The following is a 21,969-nucleotide window of genomic DNA, read 5'->3' on the forward strand; positions in this document are numbered from 1 at the left end:
CCTGGGGAATCCTCCATGGCGGCGCAGCTTGCTGCGCCGCCATGGGGATTCCGACCCCCATACCGCCATCCTGTTCCTGGCGGTTTCGGCCGCCAGGAACAGGATGGCGGTATGGGGTGACGTGGGGCCCCTGGGGGCCGTAAGAGGGCCCCACTTTGAATTTCAGTGTCTGCTTAGCAGACACTGAAATTTGCGACGGGTGCTACTGCACCCGTCGCACCACTTCCACTCCGCCGGCTCCATTCGGAGCCGGCTTCCTCGTGGAAGGGTGTTTCCCACTGGGCTGGCGGGCGGCCTTTTGGCGGTCGCCCGCCAGCCCAGTGGGAAACCCAGAATGACCGCTGCGGTCTTTTGACCGCGGAACGGTCTTCTGGCGGTTCCCGCTTGGCGGGCAGCTTGGAATCATGGCCTTTATTTTTATGACAAAATGCCAAAAGTATCTCAGTGAGTACCCTCTGCATAAGGATAAGATATATACACAAGATATATGCACACAAACCAAAATTATTCCGATAATAGCAAAAGGAAGTAATGCAAGCAATGTAAAATTACAGTAGATTGTAATAGGGGCAACACAAACCATATACTCCAAAAGTGGAATGCTAACCACGAATGGACCCCAAACCTATGTGAGCTTCTAGAGGGTCGCTGGGACTGTAAGAAAACAGTGAGGGTTAGAAAAATAGCCCACCCCAAGACCCTGAAAGGCAGGTGTAAAGTGCACCTACTACCCCCAGAGAGCACAGAAGTCGTGATAGGGGGTTTCTGCAGGAAGAACAAACACCAGCAATGCAACAACTGTGGATTTCCGGACATGAGTACCTGTAATACAAGGGGACCAAGTCCAATAATCACGACAGTGTCGAGAGTGAGCAGGAGCCCAGGAAATGCCAGCTGAGGGTGCAAGGAAGCTGCCACCTGTTGTTGCGACTCACGTGCTGCTTACGCCTGGAATCCGCAGATCGAGTGGCGTGGGTCTTGAATGTTCGGCCAACAGGAAACGACCAACAGGAAGTAAAAGGACACCATCTTAGATAGGGAAAAGTACATAGAACAGAATAGACTAGGAACCATAGAGAATAGGGAACAAGGAATCCTGGGAAGAAAAAGGTAACATGGGAAGGGGGAGAAAACATAAAGGAAGGTACAACCACATGTCCCAGAAAAAGAAGAAAAGAAAAGAACAGGTAAGAGGGGTCAGAATGCCCGAAAAACGCGGTGCACAGAAACAGAGCGAGGCCCCATGGCCAATTTGGGGCCTCGCAAAGCACACAGCAGACTGGGGGCGCGCCGCGTCTTGCAGACGCGTGGTGTGGCCGGAGCCGAATGTTCGGCTCGCGACGCAGCACGCAGCGCGACACCTGTTGGAAGAAACTTGGAGTTCTGCAAGAACGAAGAGGACTAGGAACTTCCCCTTTGGAGGATGGATGTTCCACATCGAGAAGAAGCTTGCATAGGTGTTCCCACGCAGAAAGACCGCAAACAAGCCTTGCTAGCTGCAGGTTGTGCAATGCAGGTTAGAGTGTCGGGGACTCAGGCTTGTCTGTGCATGAAGGAAATCCTGGAAGAGTGCACAGGAGCTGGAGCAGCTGCAAATCACGCGGTACCCAGCAATGCAGTCTAGCGTGGGGAGGCAAGGACTTACCTCCACCAAACTTGGACTGAAGAGTCACTGGACTGTGGGAGTCACTTAGACAGAGTTGCTGAGTTCCAGGGACCATGCTCGTCGTGCTGAGAGGGGACCCAGAGGACCGGTGATACAGTCTTTTGTTGCCTGCGGTTGCAGGGGGAAGATTCGGTCGACCCACGGGAGATTCCTTCAGAGCTCCTGGTGCAGAGAGGAGGCAGGCTACCCCCAGAGAATGCACCACCTGGAAACAGTCGAGAAAGCCATCAGGATGAAGCGATACAAGGTTGCTAGCAGTCGTCTTGCTACTTTTTTGCAGTTTTGCAGGCATCCTGAGCAGTCAGCGGTCGATCCTTTGGCAGAAGGTGAAGAGGGAGATGCAGAGGAACTCTGGTGAGCTCTTGCATTGGTTATCTGGTGAGATCCCCAAAGCAGAGACCCTAAATAGCCAGAAAAGGAGGTATGGCTACCTAGGAAGGGGGGATTGGCTACCAAGAGAGGTAAGAGCCTATCAGAAGGAGTCTCTGACGTCACCTGCTGGCACTGGCCACTCAGAGCAGTCCAGTGTGCCACAAACACCTCTGTTTCCAAGATGGCAGAGATCTGGGACACACTGGAGGAGCTCTGGGCACCTCCCCTGGGAGGTGCAGGTCAGGGGAGTGGTCGCTCCCCTTTCTTTTGTCCAGTTTCGCACCAGAGCAGGGCTGGGGGATCCCTGAACCGGTGTAGACTGACTTATGCAGAGATGGGCACCATCTGTGCCCATCAAAGCATTTCCAGAGGCTAGGGGAGGCTACTCCTCCCCAGCCTTCACACCTATTTCCAACGGGAGAGGGTGTTACACCCTCTCTCTGAGGAAGTCCTTTGTTCTGCCTTTCTGGGCCAGGGCTGCCTGGACCCCAGGAGGGCAGAAACCTGTCTGATGGGTTGGCAGCAGCAACAGCTGCAGGGGAGACCCCGGAAAGGCAGTTTGGCAGTACCCAGGTTCTGTGCTAGAGACCAGGGGGATCATGGAATTGTCCCCCCCAATGCCAGAATGGCATTGGGGTGACAATTCCATGATCTTAGACATGTTACAGGCCATGTTCGGAGTTACCATTGTGACGCTGTACATAGGTAGTGACCTATGTACAGTGCACACGTGTAATGGTGTTCCTGCACTCACAAAGTCCGGGGAATTTGCCCTGAACGATGTGGGGGCACCTTGGCTAGTGCCAGGGGGCCCATACACTAAGTAACTTTGCACCCAACCTTCACCAGGTGAAGGTTAGACATATAGGTAACTTATAAGTTACTTAAGTGCAGTGGTAAATGGCTGTGAAATAACGTGGACGTTATTTCACTCAGGCTGCACTGGCAGACCTGTGTAAGAATTGTCAGAGCTCCCTATGGGTGGCAAAAGAAATGCTGGAGCCCGTAGGGATCTCCTTGAACCCCAATACCCTGGGTACCCCAGTACCATATACTAGGGAATTATATGGGTGTACCAGTATGCCAATGTGAATTGGTAAATTTAGTCACTAGCCTGTTAGTGAAAAAATTGGAAAGCAGAGAGAGCATAACCACTGAGGTTCTGGTTAGCAGGGCCTCAGTGAGACAGTTAGGCATCACACAGGGAACACATACAGGGCACATACTTATGAGCACTGGGGCCCTGCCTGGCAGGGTCCCAGTGACACAAAGACTAAAACAACATATATACAGTGAAATATGGGGGTAACATGCCAGGCAAGATGGTACTTTCCTACAGTTCCACCTTCCTGCTGCCACTGAGTCAGCTCAGCAAACTCCCTCAATTCAGCCACCTGTTCCCCTGTATGCTCTGGGGCATCTCCCTCAGGTTCAGCCTGCTCCTGGACGGTGGGAACTTCTCGATCCGGTTTCCCGCACCCCTTGCCCTTCCTCCTTCTGGCAGACACATGGGCCACTCTTTCAGGCTCCAGGGCCTCCTGATCACCCTGATGGGCTGCCATTGACCGGGTGGACACACACACCCACCCAGGCAGACCCAACATTTCCAAATGAGACCTGTGTTTCACCTCCTTCCAAAGGGAATCCTCCAGGTCATTGCCAAGCAGACAATCCACAGGCATGGTTGGACTCACATCTACCCTCAAGGAATCTGAGACCCCCCCCCACTCAAAGGGAACCTGCGCCACTTTGTAGAGGCGCTCAGAGTTGTCTACTGCAACTACTTGGTAAAGTGCATGGTGAACTACATGCTCTTCCGACACCAGGTGACTTCTCACAGTAGTCACACTGGCTCCTGTGTCTCTCAGAGCCTCCAGCCTCTGTCCATTGATGGTCACCCACTGCCTGTATTTCTTAGTGTTCTCAGACACAAGGGTCCTCTGGACCATCTCACTGTCCTCTAATGAGACAAGGGGCATCTCTGCTGGCTCCTACCCACCTGGAAGCAACTCCTCCACAAGTGCTACACATGCCAAATCTTGTGACTGAGCACTAGTGGGTGCCTGTGTCCCCTCAAGGCATTTGGGGTCCCCCCTCATGTGACCCACCTGATCACATGCAAAGCACTTTCGGGGACCCTTCTCTGTAGGTTTCCCTGTAGAGACCCATGGTTTCTTTTCAACTGGGGGCTGGGAATCCTTACCCTGGGAACTAGACTAGGACCCTTTAGAGAACTTCCCCTGTTTACCCTTAGACACCAACTTCTTCTGATGGGGACCCTGCCCACCCTTGCATGGTCTCCTCCATACCTCTTCCCCAGTCTGCTTCCTGAGCAAGATTTCTGGAGTCAGTCAGCTTGCTGTCAATCAGGTGCTGGCGCAGCTCTGGAAAACAAAGACTCTATAAATGCTCCAAAGCAATCAAATTGTACAGCCCCCAAACGCTGTCACCTTACTGCCCTTCACCCAACCATCCAGTGACCTGCATAAAGAGCCAACACATTCCAACCAAGTTTGTGAATCCTTTTTCTTATAGGACCTAAACTTTTCCTTATACTGCTCAGGGGTGAGACCATATCTGGTGAGTAGGGCGTCCTTCATGATAGAGTAGGTGAGCCCCTGGGGATCCCCTAAGGATGTCAGAGTGTCCCTCCCCTGTACCTCAAAATACTTCCACAGACCCGCCCCCCAATGTGCTTCAGGGACCATGTTCATGTGAAGAGCACACATACCCCTTAAACCACAGATAGATGTCATCCTCCCTCTTGTGATCCTCTACCAGATCTTTAGGAATGTGCACCCTCCTCTCAGGCCTCAGTGAGGTACTGCTGACACCATCTCTGCTAGACTGGCTCCTCTGTTCCAGCTCCCTTAAACTGATTTCATGAGCCAGTTGTGTCTTTTTATCTTCTATAGCCAGCCTTCTCTACTCCATCTCCATTTGAATATTCTCTAACTCCAACTAGAGCACCCTCTCTGCTTGTCTGTCCAGCAACTCCTCAGGAGTCAGACCCTTAGATGATACGCTGCTGCCTGCCCTGGAGACCCTCCTCCCAGGTAGAACAGGTATAACCACTACCACATTATGAACACTCTGCACCTCCTCACCCTCATCCTCCTCCTCTGTGTGCCCCTTAGCCTCCTTGGCTGCCACCCAGGCCCTCAATGCCTTTTGTAGCTCTTCCTTCCTGGCAGAGCTCTTGATTGGGCAGGCAAGATCCTTACAAAACTGCTTCAGTTGAGCCACTGTATACTCCTCCAGTTTCTCCAACTCAAATACAGCCTTTGTAGCCACAGCTGTTGCATCCCCAGACTGAGACATGTTGATAAGGTTTAATCAAAGATGCAAAGTTCCAAAAAGAACAGAGAGTTCCCAAAAAACGGCAAAAAATCACCAAAAAAAATGGAAGCTGGAAAAAAGTCCAAAAAGAGAGAAAGCAAAAACAAGTAGTATGTGGTCACATAATGGTCTGCACTGAAAACAGTAGTGTACACTCAATCACTGTATGTCAATTACAAATACAAGTCCAATCCCAACTGCTAATTACTAATGTTAGAAATGGGGTCTCTGGTTGGCAGTAAGTATGCACTCTGTCCAAGCAGGGACCCTTCTCTAGTCAAAGCAATGGAGATACACACCTAGAATAACCCCTGCTCACCCTCTTGGTAGCTTGGCACAAGCAGTCAGGCTTATCTCAGAGGCAATGTGTAAAGGTTTTTGTGCCAACATACACAGTAATACAGTGAAAACGCTACAAAATGGACACCACACCAGTTTAGAAAAATAGGCAATATTTATCTAAATCAAGACCAAAACAACAAACATCCAACATACACAAGTTAAGCTATGAATTTTTAAAACAATCAAGATTCTTACTCGATAGAAAACAATGGAAACGTTGTTGTTATACAAAGTACCTGGTATGCGTCAAAAATAAAGCCGCACGGGCGAACGTGCATCGAAAAAAACAGCGATGCGTTGAGTTCTCACTCACAACCAAGATCGTGCATTGTTTTTTCTCCAGTCGGGTCAGCGGTACGTAGTTTTTCCCTCCTGCAAGAGAGTGATGTGTCAATTTCCTGACGGGCTCATCGGATCCGCACAGGCTTGCATTGATTTTTGATGCCCAGCGATGTTGCGTATGAAATCCGGTCGCACAGTGACAGGAATCCGTGCTGAGTTGGGCTTGAGTTGTTTTCAGCAGCCGCAAGCAGGTGTTGTCGTTTCTCCAGACGCGATGCAGGTGATGCATCGATTTCCCAGCTGTGATGCAGGTGGTGTGTCGATTTCAGTTGCGAATCCATGGTGCGTCGTTTTATCATCTGCATTGCAGGCGGTGCGTTGACATTTTTCCCACACAGCATCCTGTGCATAGATTTTGGTTCTACCAGCTTCACCGTTCAAGGGCCCAGAGACTGGATAGGGCACCACTTGGCAGGGCAGGAGTCTAGGCAGAGAGTCCAAGTGCTGGCAGAGGAAGTCTTTGATGGCCTGAGACTTAAAAACAGGAGGCAAGCTCAGTCCAAGCCCTTGGAGATTCTTCACAAGCAGGAATATACCATAAAGTCCAGTCTTTGTCCTTTTTCAAGCAGAAGCAGCAACTGCAGGCCAACCCAGCAAAGCACAGTCACAGGCAAAGGGGCAGTACTCCTCCTCCAGCTCTTCAACTCTTCTCCTGGGCAGAGGTTCCTCTTGATTCCAGAAACAATCTGAAAATCTGGGGTTCCCCAACTTATATCCCTTTATGCCTTTGAAGCTGGCAAACTTCGAGGGAAAGTCTCTGTTGTTCACAATATCCTATCTTGCCCAGGCCTGGCTACAGACTCACGCCAGGGAGTTGGAGACTGCATTGTGTGAAGGCAGGCACAGCCCATTCAGGTGTAAGTCACCACTCCTCCCTCCACTCTAGCCCAGATGGGTCATCAGGGTATGCAGGCTATATCCCAGCTCCCTTTGTGTCACTGTCTAGAGGCGATTCACAAACAGCCCAACTGTCAGTCTGACCCAGACAGGGAATACACAAGCAGGCAGAGTCACAGAATGGTTTAAGCAAGAAAATACTCACTTTCTAAAAGGGACATTTTCAGACTGACAATCTAAAAACCAACTTCACTAAAAGCTGTATTTTTAAATTGTAAGTTAAGAGATCCCAAATTCTAAATTTCTATTAGCTCTCAAAGGGAAACTGCACTTTAAGGGTATTTAAAGGCAGCCCCCATGTTAACCTATGAGAGAGATAGACCTTGCAACAGTGAAAACCAAATTTGGCAGTATTTCACTGTTAGGACATGTAAGATACACCAGTACATGTCTTACCTTAAACATACACTGCACCCTGCCCATGGAGCTAACTAGGGCCTACCTTAGGGGTGCCTTATATGTACAAAAAGGGAAGGATTGGGCCTGGTAAGGGGGTACACTTGCCAGGTCGAATTGGCAGTTGAAAACTGTACACACAGACACTGCAGTGGCAGGTCTGAGACATGTTTACAGACCTAATCATGTAAGTGGCACAATCAGTGCTGCAGGCCCACTAGTAGCATTTGATTTACAGGCCCTGGGCACTTCTAGTGCACTTTACTAGGGACTTACTAGTAAATCAAATATGCCAATCATGGAAAAGCCATTTACACATACAATGTACACAGGTAGCACTTGCAGTTTAGCACTGGTCAGCAGTGGTAAAGTTCCCAGAGTGCCAAAAACAGCAAAAATAAAGTCCAGCACACAGTCAAAACATGGGAAGCATAGGCAAAAAGACAGGGGAGACCACACCAAGGATGCCAGGTCTAACAGTGATGGTTTTCAGACATGAATTTAGAAGCATTGATTCTTCCCCCACCCGGAAAACATTGCCAATAGTGAATAATGAGGGACTTCAGTTGTTATGTGCACTTTTTGGGTGGCCTCAGTTCCTTTTATAAAGGAACACATTATATTTGTTAAATCAAACACAGGAGAAGTGTTTATAAAGCGCACACCCTGAAGTTATGTATTTCAAGGTTTTTATATATGTGATAATAAAGAAAAATGAGGGAAAGTGAAATAAAACAAAAACCTAAGATCATACTATTTGGTAAAGTGGGGAATCCAGGATTAATACCAAGTTTTCTAGGTTCATCGCTTCAGTCACTAGATGTATATGCTTCCCTTTCCCTCCATCCATCTTACCACCAATCCCCCCACCTTGCCCAACCAACACCCCTCTAACATCAATCTGGCCCTTGGATACATCACAGACCATACTTTTTGGCCCCTGGGAAAATGTTTGCTAGTACCCATGGGTTAGAATCTCAAATTGTTAAGGTGGTCCATTTTCCTACAGGGAATGAACTTTACGGTGCAATATCATCTGGGGTCAGACCACACCAACGCTGATGGTCTCTTCAGGTTTTTCCAGCTTAGTGATGAGAATGCACACGAGGATGCACAGTTCTTCCCACCTTCGCTTTAGACCTGCCAGCCTTAAGGTCTTCTTTCCCCAAACTTGTTGCCTTCACCCGTCTTATCTTTGATGATCCCGTCTTTGCTGGCCTGTGGACTCTGCACATTTTACAACTTCTAACTAGTGCTAAAGTTCTTGTACTGTCTCACTAAAACACAGTACATTTGGCTTACACCCACTTGGCATATTTCATTTGCTTGTAAGTCCCTAGTAAAGTGCCACTACCTGTCACCAGGGCCTGTAAATTAAATGCTACTGGTGGGCCTGCAGCACTGATTGTGTCACCCGCTTAAGTAGCCTGTTTAGCATGTCTCAGTTCTGCCATTGCAACCTGTATGTGGAGTTTTAATCTGCCTTTTTGACCTGGCAAAAGAAACCTTTTCCCAGGCGCAAATCATCCTTTTTAATACATGTAATCCCCCCCATCTCACACCAGGGTAGACCCTGGACAGCACAGAGGATAGGGTGCAGTGTATTTAAAAAAGTTGGACATGTGCTTTTAAGTTTTACATGTCCTGAAAATGAAAAACACTTATATTTGTTTTTCACTACAGCAGGGCCTACCTCTCCCATTCCATCTGAGGTCCTGCAAAGTACAGTATTGATATAGTTATAATGAATTAGCAGATATTAAGGCACAAAAAGAATTCTGAATGTGATTCAGCTGCTGTTGATTTTCATAATCAACCTTTTTCTTTGCTTCCTCTGTAGAGACCTATCCTGCTCTGACTGACCACCCAGAGAGCATCACAACTGCTGCAGGTGAGAAACCTCAGCTATCCTCACATCGAAGACCAAACCCAAGAAAAATATTCTTTGGTCAAACTGCTCTTGGGTACAAGATCATGTGTACAAGTGAAAATGCTGGTAAAGTGTAGGAAGCTGGCCTGGTTTGTGGTGAATACCTTATACCAGGTCCAGGTATCCCTTATTAGTGTAGTGTAGTCAGTGTCTAGAAGCCCGGCTCTCTAGAGGTAGCTGTGGATGAGCAGCCAAGGCCTATCTAGGAGACATGCAGAGCTCATGTAATACCCCTGTAGTCACACAGTACTTACACACATGAAAGAAAACACTCAGAGTTACAAAAATAAAGATACTTTATTTTGGTGACACAAATACCAAAAATACCATAGAGGCTATACTCCCTTAGGAGGTACACAATTTATATACACTAGTATGCAGAAATAGGGATGAAAACTGTTAGAAAACAGTGTAATTACTGAAAATCACAATAGAAAGAAATAGCCCTGGGGGAGCACAAACCATATACTAAGAAATTAGAATGTGAGAGTCGGTCTCCTACCTAGTTAAGCCAAGTGTGCAGAGGGGAGAGGGAGTACTAGGAAAGCCGAATGGTAAGTACCACAACCCACCCCAGTGCCCAGGAAAGCAGTAAATCACTGTAAATTCCCTGGGACACCCACTTAGAAGAGAAGAAAAATAATGCAAAGCCCAGAAGAGACTGCAAGAAACCAACAGTTGATTCCAGGACAAGAGGACCTGTGGAAGAAGGGGACCAAGTCCAAGAAGCACAGCAGAGTCCAGGAAGGGCAGACACCCATACGCACCAGACTGAAGGTGCAATAGGTGAGTCGACGAAGAAGAAGAAGAGTCAGCACTGCACCCAAGAAAACATAGTTGAGTTGCTGGAGGATGTCCCATGCCGGAAGGAGGATTGCAGTCGGGTTTGTGTTTTCGGATTCCGCCAACAAGCCTTCGCACACGCAAAACTCGCAGGTAGTGGAAAGTGGAGCTGCCGGGACCAGGAAGAACCAGGTGGACTCTAACCTGGAGTGAGAGTCAGAGGGGGCCCTCAGCAACACAGACAGCCCACAGAAGCACAGGCAGCACCCACAGAAGTCCCACAGGAGGGGGACATGCAAGTCAAAGAAGAGGTCCACGCAGCACTACAAAAAAGGCTTTGACGCTGCTGGAGAACCACTAAGGGAGCTGTGCATCACAGGATGGAGTGCTGGGGGCTGGAGCTTCAGGATGCCTGAAGATCTCTTAGAAAAGATGCCAACAAGTCTTGGCTGCTGCAAAGGACGCGGTGCACGGGGGTACTGTTCTGTGTGGGTAGGCAAGGGCTTACCTCCACCCAAGTTGGACAGCTGGATGAGAGGACCGTTGGAACCACTTCAGTCCACCACTTGTGATGCAGGATCCACGCAGCTCATCAAGAGAGGGGATCCACACAGCTGGTCATCGTTGCAGTTGGTGTCTGCAGACGCAGGAGAGTGACTCCTTCACTTCAAGGGATATTCCTTCTTCCTGCTGATGAAGGCTGAAGACGGGCTGTCCTCTGGAGAAATGTTACAGTTGCTGGAAGGCAGCCGTGGGTACAATGTTGCAGGAGGCATCTTGCTTCTTTTTTGCAGCTTGTCAGGTCCTGGACCATCCAGATGCAGTGTCTTCAGTCAGAAGTTGAAGTGGAGGTTGCAGAGGAATCCTGCTGGAGTCTTGAAAACCGAATCTGAGGAACCACCCAATAGAGAGACCCTAGCCCTGAACTGGGGATTGGTCACATAGCTGGGTGACCACCTATCAGGCGGAGGCTCTGACATCACCTGCTGGCACTGGCCACTCGGATGCTTCCAGAATTCCCTGCCAACCTTGAATCCAAGATGGGAAAACCCAGGGACCCTCTGGAGGAGCTCTCAGCACCTCCCCTGCAGTGGTGATGGACTGGGGATAGGTCACTCCCCTTTCCTTTGACCAGTTTCGTGCCAGAGCAGGGACTGGGGGTCCCTCAACCGGCGTGGACTTTTCCAATCGACAAGGAAGATATAGCATTGCTAATTTTTTCAGCCATGATAAACTCATCCAGAATATACCTATCAGCTTGCAACACTCTAGGCAATGGTATATCCTCTAAAAGAGAGGATTCGTGTTCAGCTGGCGGTTGCGGGTCCGCTGCATATAGACAGTGATAATAATTTGTGAGGGGCGTGGCTAGGCGCCAGCCGAGATGGCCGCCATTTAGCAGAGCTCCACTCTTCGCTCCTTAATCCCCCATAAAATCCGTGCATCCATCCTACCTCCCGCCGGCGGTTGCGGTCCGGGAGCGGCCAGATCAGGGGGACAGCGGTCTGGGGCTGTCGTGCCCCGTGTGCTCCTGTGGCGAGGTGATTGAGGCGATATCAGGGGCCCTGGGGGTAGGCAGCTGGGGGAGACAGTGAAGTGAGGCGGAGAGGCCAGAAGAGGCACTCGGACGAGTGGCGGACCTGTTTCTGGGGTATGGGGTGGGGGTGCAGTGCACGCGAGCTGATGCTTGGCTCGGCAGCCCACTGTGGGGGTTGGCTGGACCTGCGTTGGGGGAACAGTGGACGGTTGGCTCTCCCCCCTGTCAACAGCGGTGCGTCTGCAGTGTCTGGGGATTATGGACCCCCGTGAGGAGAAGTCAGCGGGTTTGGAGCCTTGAGGCGGAGCGGAGTGGTGCGGGCGCGGGCAGCACGTTCTGGAGAACGGGCCGCCTGGCTTCCTGGACCCTAGCCCTGGGAACCCTTTGAGGCCTGCGGCAGGGCAAAGCTTTAGCTGGTGGGTTACTGCCGGGCCTTTTTGGTGGGATCGCCCCTCTAGCATGGTCAGGAACAAGGGGTGTCCCTGCAAATTGCGAATAAAATGGATAAATACGCAGTGCCGAGACCGACAGCGGAGGCGACAGTGCCGGAAAATGCCGAGGGGAGGCAGGAGAAGGACCAAGGCACTGTGGGCGAACCCTCCCTGGGCGCAATAATGGCAGCCATTCAGGACTTGAGAGGTTCATTGGAACCCAAACTGGACGCAGTAACAGTGGATGTTGCCCTTCTCCGAGCAGACCTCAAGAAAGTTACAGAGAAGGTTACTAACGCAGAAACGGATATTGCCCAGTTACAGTCTACATCTAAGAGGCTTGAGGATCAGGTTCTGTTCCTCATCGCGGGGCACGAGAAAATAATGGTACGCCTAGAGGATCAGGAGAGGAGGGCCCGGAGAAACAATATTAGAGTGGTTGGGGTGCCAGAGGGCGTTGAGGGCCTGAGTGTCAAGCTTTTTCTGGAGACCCTGATCACAGACTCCATGTGCCCTAAGAGGCTCTCTAAGTTCTTCAAGGTCGATGGAGCGCACATGGCACCGGTCCCCAGGAAGTGGGAGAAAATCTGGGGAGGGTGGGGGGCCTACAGATGTATGGGATGACCCTGAGTGGGCTGTGTGCGGGCGGGGGGCTTGGAACTAGTCTGCCCCGGACTATTTGACAGGGGGGTTGCTCGATCGACATGTTTACCCTTGAAATTTGATATTAGCTGTGATTGGTCTCTGGGTAGCGGATAAATGATGGGACTTTTATTGCTGTCTGCTACATTGTACAATGGCTGTTTCATCGCTTAATAAAAAGATATAAAACAAAAAGAAAATATTTTGTGAACGTCTGGACAATGGTAGATGTAGGGCTCCAGTAGATACAGGCGTCATCCGATATCTTAGCGATCACTCAGCCTGCCAAAGGCTGCAAAGCCAGCCAATACAATAGCTTGCCGTTCTTGCTGCCCCATTCATATACTCTCGCCGAGGATGTGCACCACACTTGATGCTCTGCCTCAAGGAAGGCAAACCTGAGCTCTAAAAGGCGTGATTTGTTGGGCGGCCTCCCCATGGGGGTCAGCGGAATGTTGTGCCTCTAGCTGAAGGGTATGGGCCTCCAGCCGGATCAGTTGCCAGAGTTTGACCTTCTCTCTCCACCTGAGAGTACTCTTGGTGTATCATCGGATTATGACTTTACAAGCCTCCCATAGGGTGCCAGAGGTCTATACTATTCCCTTATTAGTCTGGAAGTATGCTTGAAGCTCCTCAGCTAAGGCATCTTGAAGATTATGTGCATTAAGCCTCCATAGAGGACCCGGGGCAGCAGTCCTAGAGCCCAGATGAAGGAGAACAGGAGCCTGATCAGAGACCCCTCGTGGAAGAATCTGTATCTAAAAAACGTGCAGACAGTTGCTAGGTGGCATAATTATGAGATTTATACAGGTATGGCAGGTATGGGCTGCAGAAGTGTGTGTATTGCTGTTGCCTAGGGTTCCATACCCGCCATGTGTCACAGAGGCCAGGGGCAGTCACCCCCTATAGGGGACATTGGTAGAGTCACCCCCAAGGTCAAGGACCGCATTGAAGCCCCCTTTCACCATAGTGATACCCTGTAGAATACCATGATTAAATTCATGAACATACTCAAAAAGGATTCAGATGGAGATGGTGGGGCATATACACACAGTAGATTCAGATTACAGCCCTCTATCCCACCATCAAGGACAAGTTATCGACCATGGGGATCAGGGAGAGTATGGGTGACTCTCATGGGGAAGGAACGGTGAGGAAAAATCGCTACTCCTTGCACCCCCTTACATACCCAGCAAGATAGACCCTATGATAGGCCTGACAGAGTAAGAAGGGGCAGTAGGTACCTATCAAGTGCCTCTCCTAAAGCTCTAGACTGAAATCACGGACTATCTTAAGCTTAATGTGGGCTCTATGGGAGACATTTAAGGTCACCATCCGAGGCTTCTTCATAGCAAAACACAGTGGAGTCAGGCACTTGCTGGGCAATCATCTTGTGAGGCTAGAAAGAGAACTGAAGTCCCATGAGCAGATGCTGACACAGAAGCCTGATGGGCCCACGCTTCAAAAGATCAGAACAGAACCAAGCCTACTGAATAGATGAAAGTGGCAACAAGGTAGAGCAATTACAGCAGCAAGTATGAGAGTGCTAGAACATTTGGCAAAGGAGAGAGGCTGGGAAAATCACTAACTGCTAAGGTTGTGCAACCCTTTCTGAATTAGCAGCTTTCCTTAAATCACTGTGCACCTCAGCTCACACCCATCCCCAAGAAGACATTGTGAACTATCTGGCAGATGTCACCCTGGGGTGGTTCAGCTGTGCCCATTACTTTTCCTAGACCAACACTTTAAGCTTGATGAAATTTCATCGGCTATCGGCTCAATCCCCACCTGTAAACCACAAGAGCCATTGGCTTCTCACCAGAATGTTAGCTTTTTTTCAAAATTGATTTTCAAGAATACAAGAATTAAGGCCCTAATGGGCTACACAGATTAACTGATCGTATTGCCTTACGAGTAATCGCAGGGAGACAGTGAAAAGTTAAACATTAGCTCACAATTAGTGCCTCATCATATATAATCCACCATTTATAACAGTATAGAACAGCAATTGGGAGCAATGTCCGTATCATTATAATGTCGACAAAGGAGGAGCTCGCCAAGCAGAAGGCAGCCCTCAGGTCTAAAGCTGCGCCTGGGGTTGTTTAAATCATACAGTTCTCAACACTCACTGGTTACATAGTATGTGATTAAGGTAGAATAAACCAACAAATATGATGCAAAGGTTAATTACTAGTAGACTCTGTGACCAACAGGACATCCGAGTGAGTCAGCAAATAGCAATGCAGAGCGTTTCAAGTATCTTTGGGTCTGGAGCCCAGAGGCAGAGTATCCGCATATAATGTGAGTTGGTTGTTGCAATAGATCAGGTCAGTTAACCGTTCTTTAAATATGGGTGCTTGCACCCTTCCCCAGCGGTGTGCAATCCTGCATGTAGCTAGTAGGAATGCTAATGCTATAAATTTCCTATAGCTGAGTTTAATCTGTTATGAATATCCTAACTATGCTAGTAGTGGGGTGAGCATAAGAAGAGACGTTTTCATGTCTTGCAGTGCCATTTCTACATTGCACCAATACTCCCTTATACGGTCACAGTCCGTTTTCTACGCACAGGCCACATCTATGTAGCTTATATGGACTTTAATAGACTCTGTGGAGAAATTTATCATGAATAATGCTTATGCGACTACTGGAGGCAACGTATCCCATGTGCGTACTGCACGCATACCAGGCATCATCTGTCGAGTCAATAACTAATTCTGCTAGCCAATTGTCACGTACTCTGGTTAGCTTGGGTAGGGTTCCAATTGTATAGTATGGTATACGGTAGAGACCTGTCATCGCAATGTCTCTGCCTGTAGCAGTGTGTGTGAGGTGTTAAGCATTTGTGGTTCGTCGGGAAAATCAGGAGCGCCTGCCCTCATATTATGCCTGAGTCTGATGTATAAGAATATGTCTAAAGGGTAGGACAATGTGTCCACAAAAAATTGCTCCCTCGTTTGAAAAAAGGGCATTGGCATGTAGATCGCCCCATTGGGAGTAGCCAACTCCATGTAGGAGTGTTCAGCAGGCAGTTTCATACATGACCAGAAAGAAAGGGTGGTATGGAAGTGAGACTTTATGGGGAGTATAGTAACGTTTTGCCTGTGTGTCGCACCAGGTGGTGCTCTGCATTGGTGGCACACACCACTGTGGAGTCTGTGGAGTTAGTAAAATGCGATATAGCCCCCAGATAGGATGGCAGCAGACTTGTGTATCTCTCTTCCTCAGCTAGATGTGTGAAATAGGGGATGAGTTTAAACCAATAAGTGGCATAGTGAGCTTGTGCACAGTAGTAGTATAATTAAAAGTCCGGAGCCTCAAACTCGCCTTGAGAAAAGGGGAGGGTATTAGTATCCCATCTTATTCACTGAGTGATTACCCGCCCATGCTAGTCGAATCATCTGGGTGTGAAGTGCATGAAAAAAACTACGACTGTGCGGGTATGATATATTTAGAAAAATATATAAAAGCTTAGGTAGTATGACCATCATCATGAGTCTGATACGGCCCTCCAAGGACAATGTTAAGGATCTCCACCTAGTGATGCTATCAATTATAGTTGTAAGCGCAAGCCCATAATTGGCCCATAGCATTTCCTCTTTGCTTGGAGTAATCATCACTCCCAGGTATTTCAGTTTAGTAGAGCACCATTGTAGTGGGTAGTCCAGAGTAAAAGGTTGTGTACTGGGCATCAGTGAGAAGATATGGGATTTACCCCATTTATTTTGTATCCCAGAAAGAGCTCCAAATAGAAGAAATTCTCTCAGTACTCCATTTAGACTGAACTACGCATCCTACGCAGGTATATAGTTATGTCGCCCATGTATAACGACACTAAGAGGTGCCTTGAGGGATAGCAAATGGTGTCTTTGTCGTAATGTGTGCAGTCAGGGACTCTACCTCCAGATCAAAAAGCAGCAGAGACAGTGCCCCCCCCGACTAGTGCCTCAAGAGATTTGTATCAGATCTGGGAAGGAGCCATTTATTCGGACTCTAGCTGTAGGATTCAAGTATAGGAGGATTATCCAATCCAAAAAAACGCCAAGGAGCCCCATTTGGTGCAACAAAGTCAGCAGAAAGTCCCATTCAAAGGAATCAAAGGCCTTGGTGGCATCTAAAAAGATAGCCGCCGCAGCTAGCTCCGGGTCTATATCTTGCATGACTGCTAATAATTTTCTCCTATTATATGAGGTGGATCTTCCTGAAATGAATCCAGACTGATCTGGTCTTACCAGGAATGGAAGAAGCAGGGAGAGACGGTTTGCAAGTATTTTAGCTAATATTTTTATAGCACAGTTAATAATGGATAAAGGTCTATATGAATTACATGTGTCTAGGGCCTTGCTAGGCTTTAGGAGGGTCAGAACCATAGCTTCATGCATAGTGGGGGGTGGTTTGTCTATTTCCCTTGATTCCTGATATACCTTTTGCAAAATAGGGATCAATAGCTCAGCATATACTTTATAAAAGTCCATCAGGCCCGGGTCTTTTCCTGTTTGCAGTCGGTTGATCGCTTCGTGTATTGCGTCCCCTGTAAAGGCTGCAGCAAGAAAGTCTTGCTGCGCATCGCTGATCCAGCCCAGTACCACCTCAAGGTAACGTGTGAATTCTACTTGGATCTGTCTACAAGAGCCATAAAGGTTCTCATGAAATTGCACAAAGGTACATGGTATGTCCGACGTATTCCTACAAAAACCTCCCTCTGGTGGTTTTATTTCTAATATCTCATTTGTCGCTGATCGCCTATGAGTCATAGTGGCTAAAGTGTGTCCCGGCCTCTCTCCCTCACTATAGGCCCAAGCTGTGGCATATTTGCCATGATATAGGCGCTCTCTCTCCGCCACTGCCTGATATTCTGATAGAGTCTCTCTAATGGCAGGCAGAATACTGGGATCTGCTGGGGTGTGTTGGAGATGGTCAAATCTCTTAAACACTTCCTCTAGTCTGCCTAAGTCAGAGCGGAGGGTGTGCATAACTCTGTGGCTCTTCGCAATACAAAAACCCCTGATGGTAACTTTAAACGCTTCCCAAACAGTGGAAGAACTGAATCAGTGCGTCTGCTGGGAAAGTCTGCAATTTCTTTCTTCTGCTGTTCTTGGAAGGGTGTATCAAGAAGTATTTCAGGGTTAAGTCTCCAAGTAAAGAAGTCCCCAGCATTGGTAGGTAAATTCAGCACCAAGAAAATGGGTGAATGATCAGAATATGCGCTTGTGAGGTGTAGAACATTTCAAATCCAGGGACCTGTCCCCCTGGAGGGAAGCCAATAGTCTATTTGGGACCAGCTATCAAAGACTCCAGAGAATTATGTACCTTGTCCGGCATCAGGATTAGCATGTCTCCAAGCATCAATCAAACAGTTTTCCTCCATATCATCACTGACATGCCTATATGCTACACTGCGGGAGGGTTGGGCCTGTCCTGATCTATCATTCACTGCATTTAGTGCTCAATTGAAATCCTTAACCCACAATACACTACAAGTTCCAATGTCTGTGATCAGTCCCCATAACCTAGCAGAAAAAGCATGATCGCCCACATTCGGGCCATAGCAATTAGCTATGATAAAGGTGTGAGATTGCAGCCTGCCCCAAAGTATAGGATAGTGACCTTGATTGTCATTTAGAGATCCCAGCAGCTGGAAGGGCACTCCCCTATGTATAAGTGTGATTGTCACCCGTGGGTAGAAAGAATAGGTAGAATATTGCCAATAGGTAGCCCATCTTGTAGCAAATGGGTGTCCTGCAGTAATGCATCTCCTGTAGTAATGCTATGTGAATATCATGTCTATCTAAATATGCCAATATATTTGTGGGGTTGCGCTGGTCCCCCAATCCTTGAACATTCCATGTCAAACATGTGCACATCCCCTGAGTGATGGATGCGCGTGATTCAGTGTTGTGTCGGTGTCCCTGGTTGGTCATGCGGATTACAGTTTATGATATGGATGCCAGGGAAGTGCTCCATCATAACTTCTGTTCCATTATGTAACAATTGAAAATCATATATGAAAATACTCACCGTAACAACTATCCCAAAATCCACCCTCCTCCCACTCTGACGGCCCAAACCCATGATGAATTAACACTCCCTCCCCCAAAAAACAAGTAGCTTTCCCAAATAATTGATTTAATCTATTGATGAATAAGGTAGAGTAGAGTTGGGAGTCACCCCTGTAGCCAAGCAGTTTCCTCCTCAATGGTACAAGGGGGCTTGGGGATGTAACAATATTTTATATATTTTTTGGACTACTTAAATTGTACTTGAGAGAAGTTGTTGCTGCCTAGAAGTGTGGAGTTTGATAAACAGTTTTCTGTAGGGCCTGCAGTGGTGTCCTTTCAGCAGGGTAGACTGTGGTGGCGATCAGAAGGACATCCGAGCTATGGTGTCAGTCAATGTCAGATGTAGGAGTACCTGACCCGAATGGAAACGGCCTAGCCTCCTTTCTTTGTGATCCAACAGTATTTATACGCAGAAAGTCTTGGGCCTGTTGCGGAGTTGCGATCACATGTTCCTTCCCCTTATAGGAGATCCACAGCCGGGCTGGATATAACATTGCACATGGAACCTTCACCTGAAGTAATTTCTGTTTGACTGTCAGGAACTTATTTCAAGATTCTTGCACCATTATAATAAAGTCAGGGTAGATTAACACACCATTTCCATCAAAGTTTAAGGGCTGTCCTCTAGCCAGTCTAAGGGCCACATCGCGATCTTTATAGTTTAAAATTCTAGCAATGATCCAGCATGCAGGGGCACCAGGTGACGGTCCAGTCATGAGAGATCTATGGGCCCTCTCAACGATGAACATTTTGGAGAAAGAATCTGCACCAAATAATGTAAGGTGTAGTCTCTCCACATATTCCTACATCTTTCCTGTGTTAGCCGTCTCAGGCAATCCCAGGATGCGCAAGTTATTGCGGCGCGATCATGCTTCTAAGTCTTCATTTTGGCCGCTATGAATTTTTGTACTTTTTCTATGTTCATTAGAAATTCTCCTCGGGTGGTCACAGTGTCCATCTTCCCTCTCCAGTTTGTGTGCAATTGAGTCAAGTCTATTACACATAGAGCCACATTATGACATTGGCAGTAAATGCCGCCTACAGCCACGGGGACGGCCGCCAACATACCGTCACCGTAGCTACCAGCCGCCAACCGCTTTATGACCGTAGACGGAACCGCCAGAAGGCTGGCGGTATTCCCTTGACAGTCATGGCGGCAGACAGCGGTAAGGTAGCGGTGCTGCCAGCAGCAGCGCCACGCCAGCAAAACACCGCCTACCATATCATGCGCCATGATACGGCCTGGCGGTGTTTTGCTGGCGGACGCTGCTGCTGGCAGCAGTGCCGCTTCCTGTCTCCTGCTGGAGGACCCCCGACAGAAGAGGGGGGTGGGGGTGTTGTGTGCATGTGCGTGTGTGGGGGTGTTATGTGTGTGGAGGGATGTGTCTGTTTTTGTATGCGTGCATGCGGGTGTGAGTCGCGTGGAATACATGCGTAAATGAATGAATGTGAGTGTACATGTATGTTGTGTGTTGTGAATGTGTGTGTGCTACAATGTATGTTAGTGTGTGTTGCGGGTGTGGGTATGTATGTGTGCGTGCGTTGATGTGGGTATGAATGTGTGTATGAGTGTGTATATGTGCGTGTGTGGATGTTGGGGGTGTGGAGTGGGAGGGTGGGGTGGGGGAGGACTCCGGGGAGGGGGGCGGGGTGACCGCTATCGAATTCCCTGGCACTGATAGTGCCTACCGTCATGGTTTTTGGGCAGAAGATTTGCCACGAAAACCATGGCGGTAGGTGGGGTCATAATCCAGAGGGTGGGACTGTGATGGCTGCCTGGCTGGAGACCAAAGTCTCCAACCCGGAGGCTGGTACCGCCCCAGATTCTTAGTGCATAGTGATGGAGAATGCAGTGCGGTGCTCACACCAACCCCACGAGAACCGTAGAAGGCTGCAGCATCTGTATCAAACATGGCCGGTCTTCCTGGTCATACCGTGTATCCTATTCAGTAAGGCCCATCCCCGCCTAAGTCTCTCCCCTGACCAGGTCAGGCGCTGACTCCGCAGTCCTTCCTGTTTTCTTCACTGCTGCTTTCCGTGCATACACAAGCCCTACACCCACTGTGTAGGGCCTCTGCAGTTTTCCTCGCTGTTCCTGGGGAGAAGCAGTGATTGGTGGTGCCTCCGCTGCGCCGCCGCTTACCAGTGTTGTTTCACACAGTTTTCTTTCAGCGTTGTCGGAGCCCAGTCGTACTCCATCTGCCATCTTAGACCAACCATAGGCCTCGTGCCTCTGTCTTGGATCTCTATTGTTTAGAGGTGTGTTATAGACAGCATTAGAGCCTTTTTCATGCGTAGTGTGAACAAAAATGCTGCCAATTATGCTGGATTTCGCCCCAGGCCACAGCTCTCTGGCATACGTTCCCAGCTGAATATTACAAGAGATTTACACACATGTTGGCTCCTAGGCTACTCAAAGTATGAGGAGGCTTGACAGCATGTTGTCTTGCCGTGGTCCATTAAGGCGGCAGTTATAACCATGCCTCTAAAGCCTGATAATACCCGCATCTATGTGATTCATAACGGCCACTCTCGTTGATAAACTGTGAGGCTAAAATACTTGCCAAACTCATTGCAAACCACTTAACACTATTACTGTCACAGATGGTGAGACCAGATCAATCAGGATTCATCTCTGTCTGCTCCACCCCAAGTAATTTGTGCACATTCTGTGCCCTCCTACACTCTCCGGACTCAGATTTAAATGCCATGGCCATCTTTTGATGCCACTAAGGAATTGGATTCCCTAGTGTGAGATTAACTATTAGGATGTGAATCCCCTGTCTTTTGGCAGATTAATACAATTCTTGTGCTCCCAACCTGTAGCTATGGAGCATGTAGATGGGTTGTGCTCTGGCCCTTCAGCCTGTCACTGGGGCACTAGACAGGGTTGATGCTCTTGTCTCTTTTATGTGAATTGGCAGTGGATGCCTGGCTGCCAAACTCAGGCAGAAGTACTCTGACAGCGCCTTACACCATGCAAGCAAGCCCATCCTAGTTTCACTGTGCTTATGATATTACCCATATATTTGCGAGCCATGGGAGATCATGAACCCCATATTGTGAGAATTTGTGACGTTTGTTGCACTCTTAGGGGTACAAATACATTGGGTAAAATCAGAGGTCTTTCCTTTAACTGACAATACACGGCCATTTCCAACAGACTATCCCTCAACACCATTGGCAACGGTATTACCCACTGAATCTCACTCCTGCTCTCTCTGGCAGGTTGA

At 48.6% G+C, this 21,969-nt stretch overlaps 1 protein-coding gene across 9 annotated transcripts in view; it reads left to right on the forward strand.

Annotated features, from left to right (window-relative positions):
• The window catches only part of LOC138250922 (major histocompatibility complex class I-related gene protein-like), a 687,827-nt gene that overhangs the window by 67,251 nt on the left and 598,607 nt on the right, over nt 1-21,969 (forward strand). For 8 of the 9 annotated variants that reach the window (XM_069205605.1, XM_069205614.1, XM_069205610.1 and 5 more), the window contains exon 6: nt 9,195-9,245. The exons of the other annotated variant lie outside the window; for it this stretch is intronic. In XM_069205605.1, coding sequence (XP_069061706.1) covers nt 9,195-9,245 — 51 coding nt within the window. The remainder of the gene's footprint in view (nt 1-9,194; nt 9,246-21,969) is intronic. 9 annotated transcript variants of the gene reach the window in all.

This window comes from Pleurodeles waltl, chromosome 1_2 (assembly GCF_031143425.1).
Source record: "Pleurodeles waltl isolate 20211129_DDA chromosome 1_2, aPleWal1.hap1.20221129, whole genome shotgun sequence".
In the NCBI taxonomy this organism is placed as follows: domain Eukaryota; kingdom Metazoa; phylum Chordata; class Amphibia; order Caudata; family Salamandridae; genus Pleurodeles; species Pleurodeles waltl.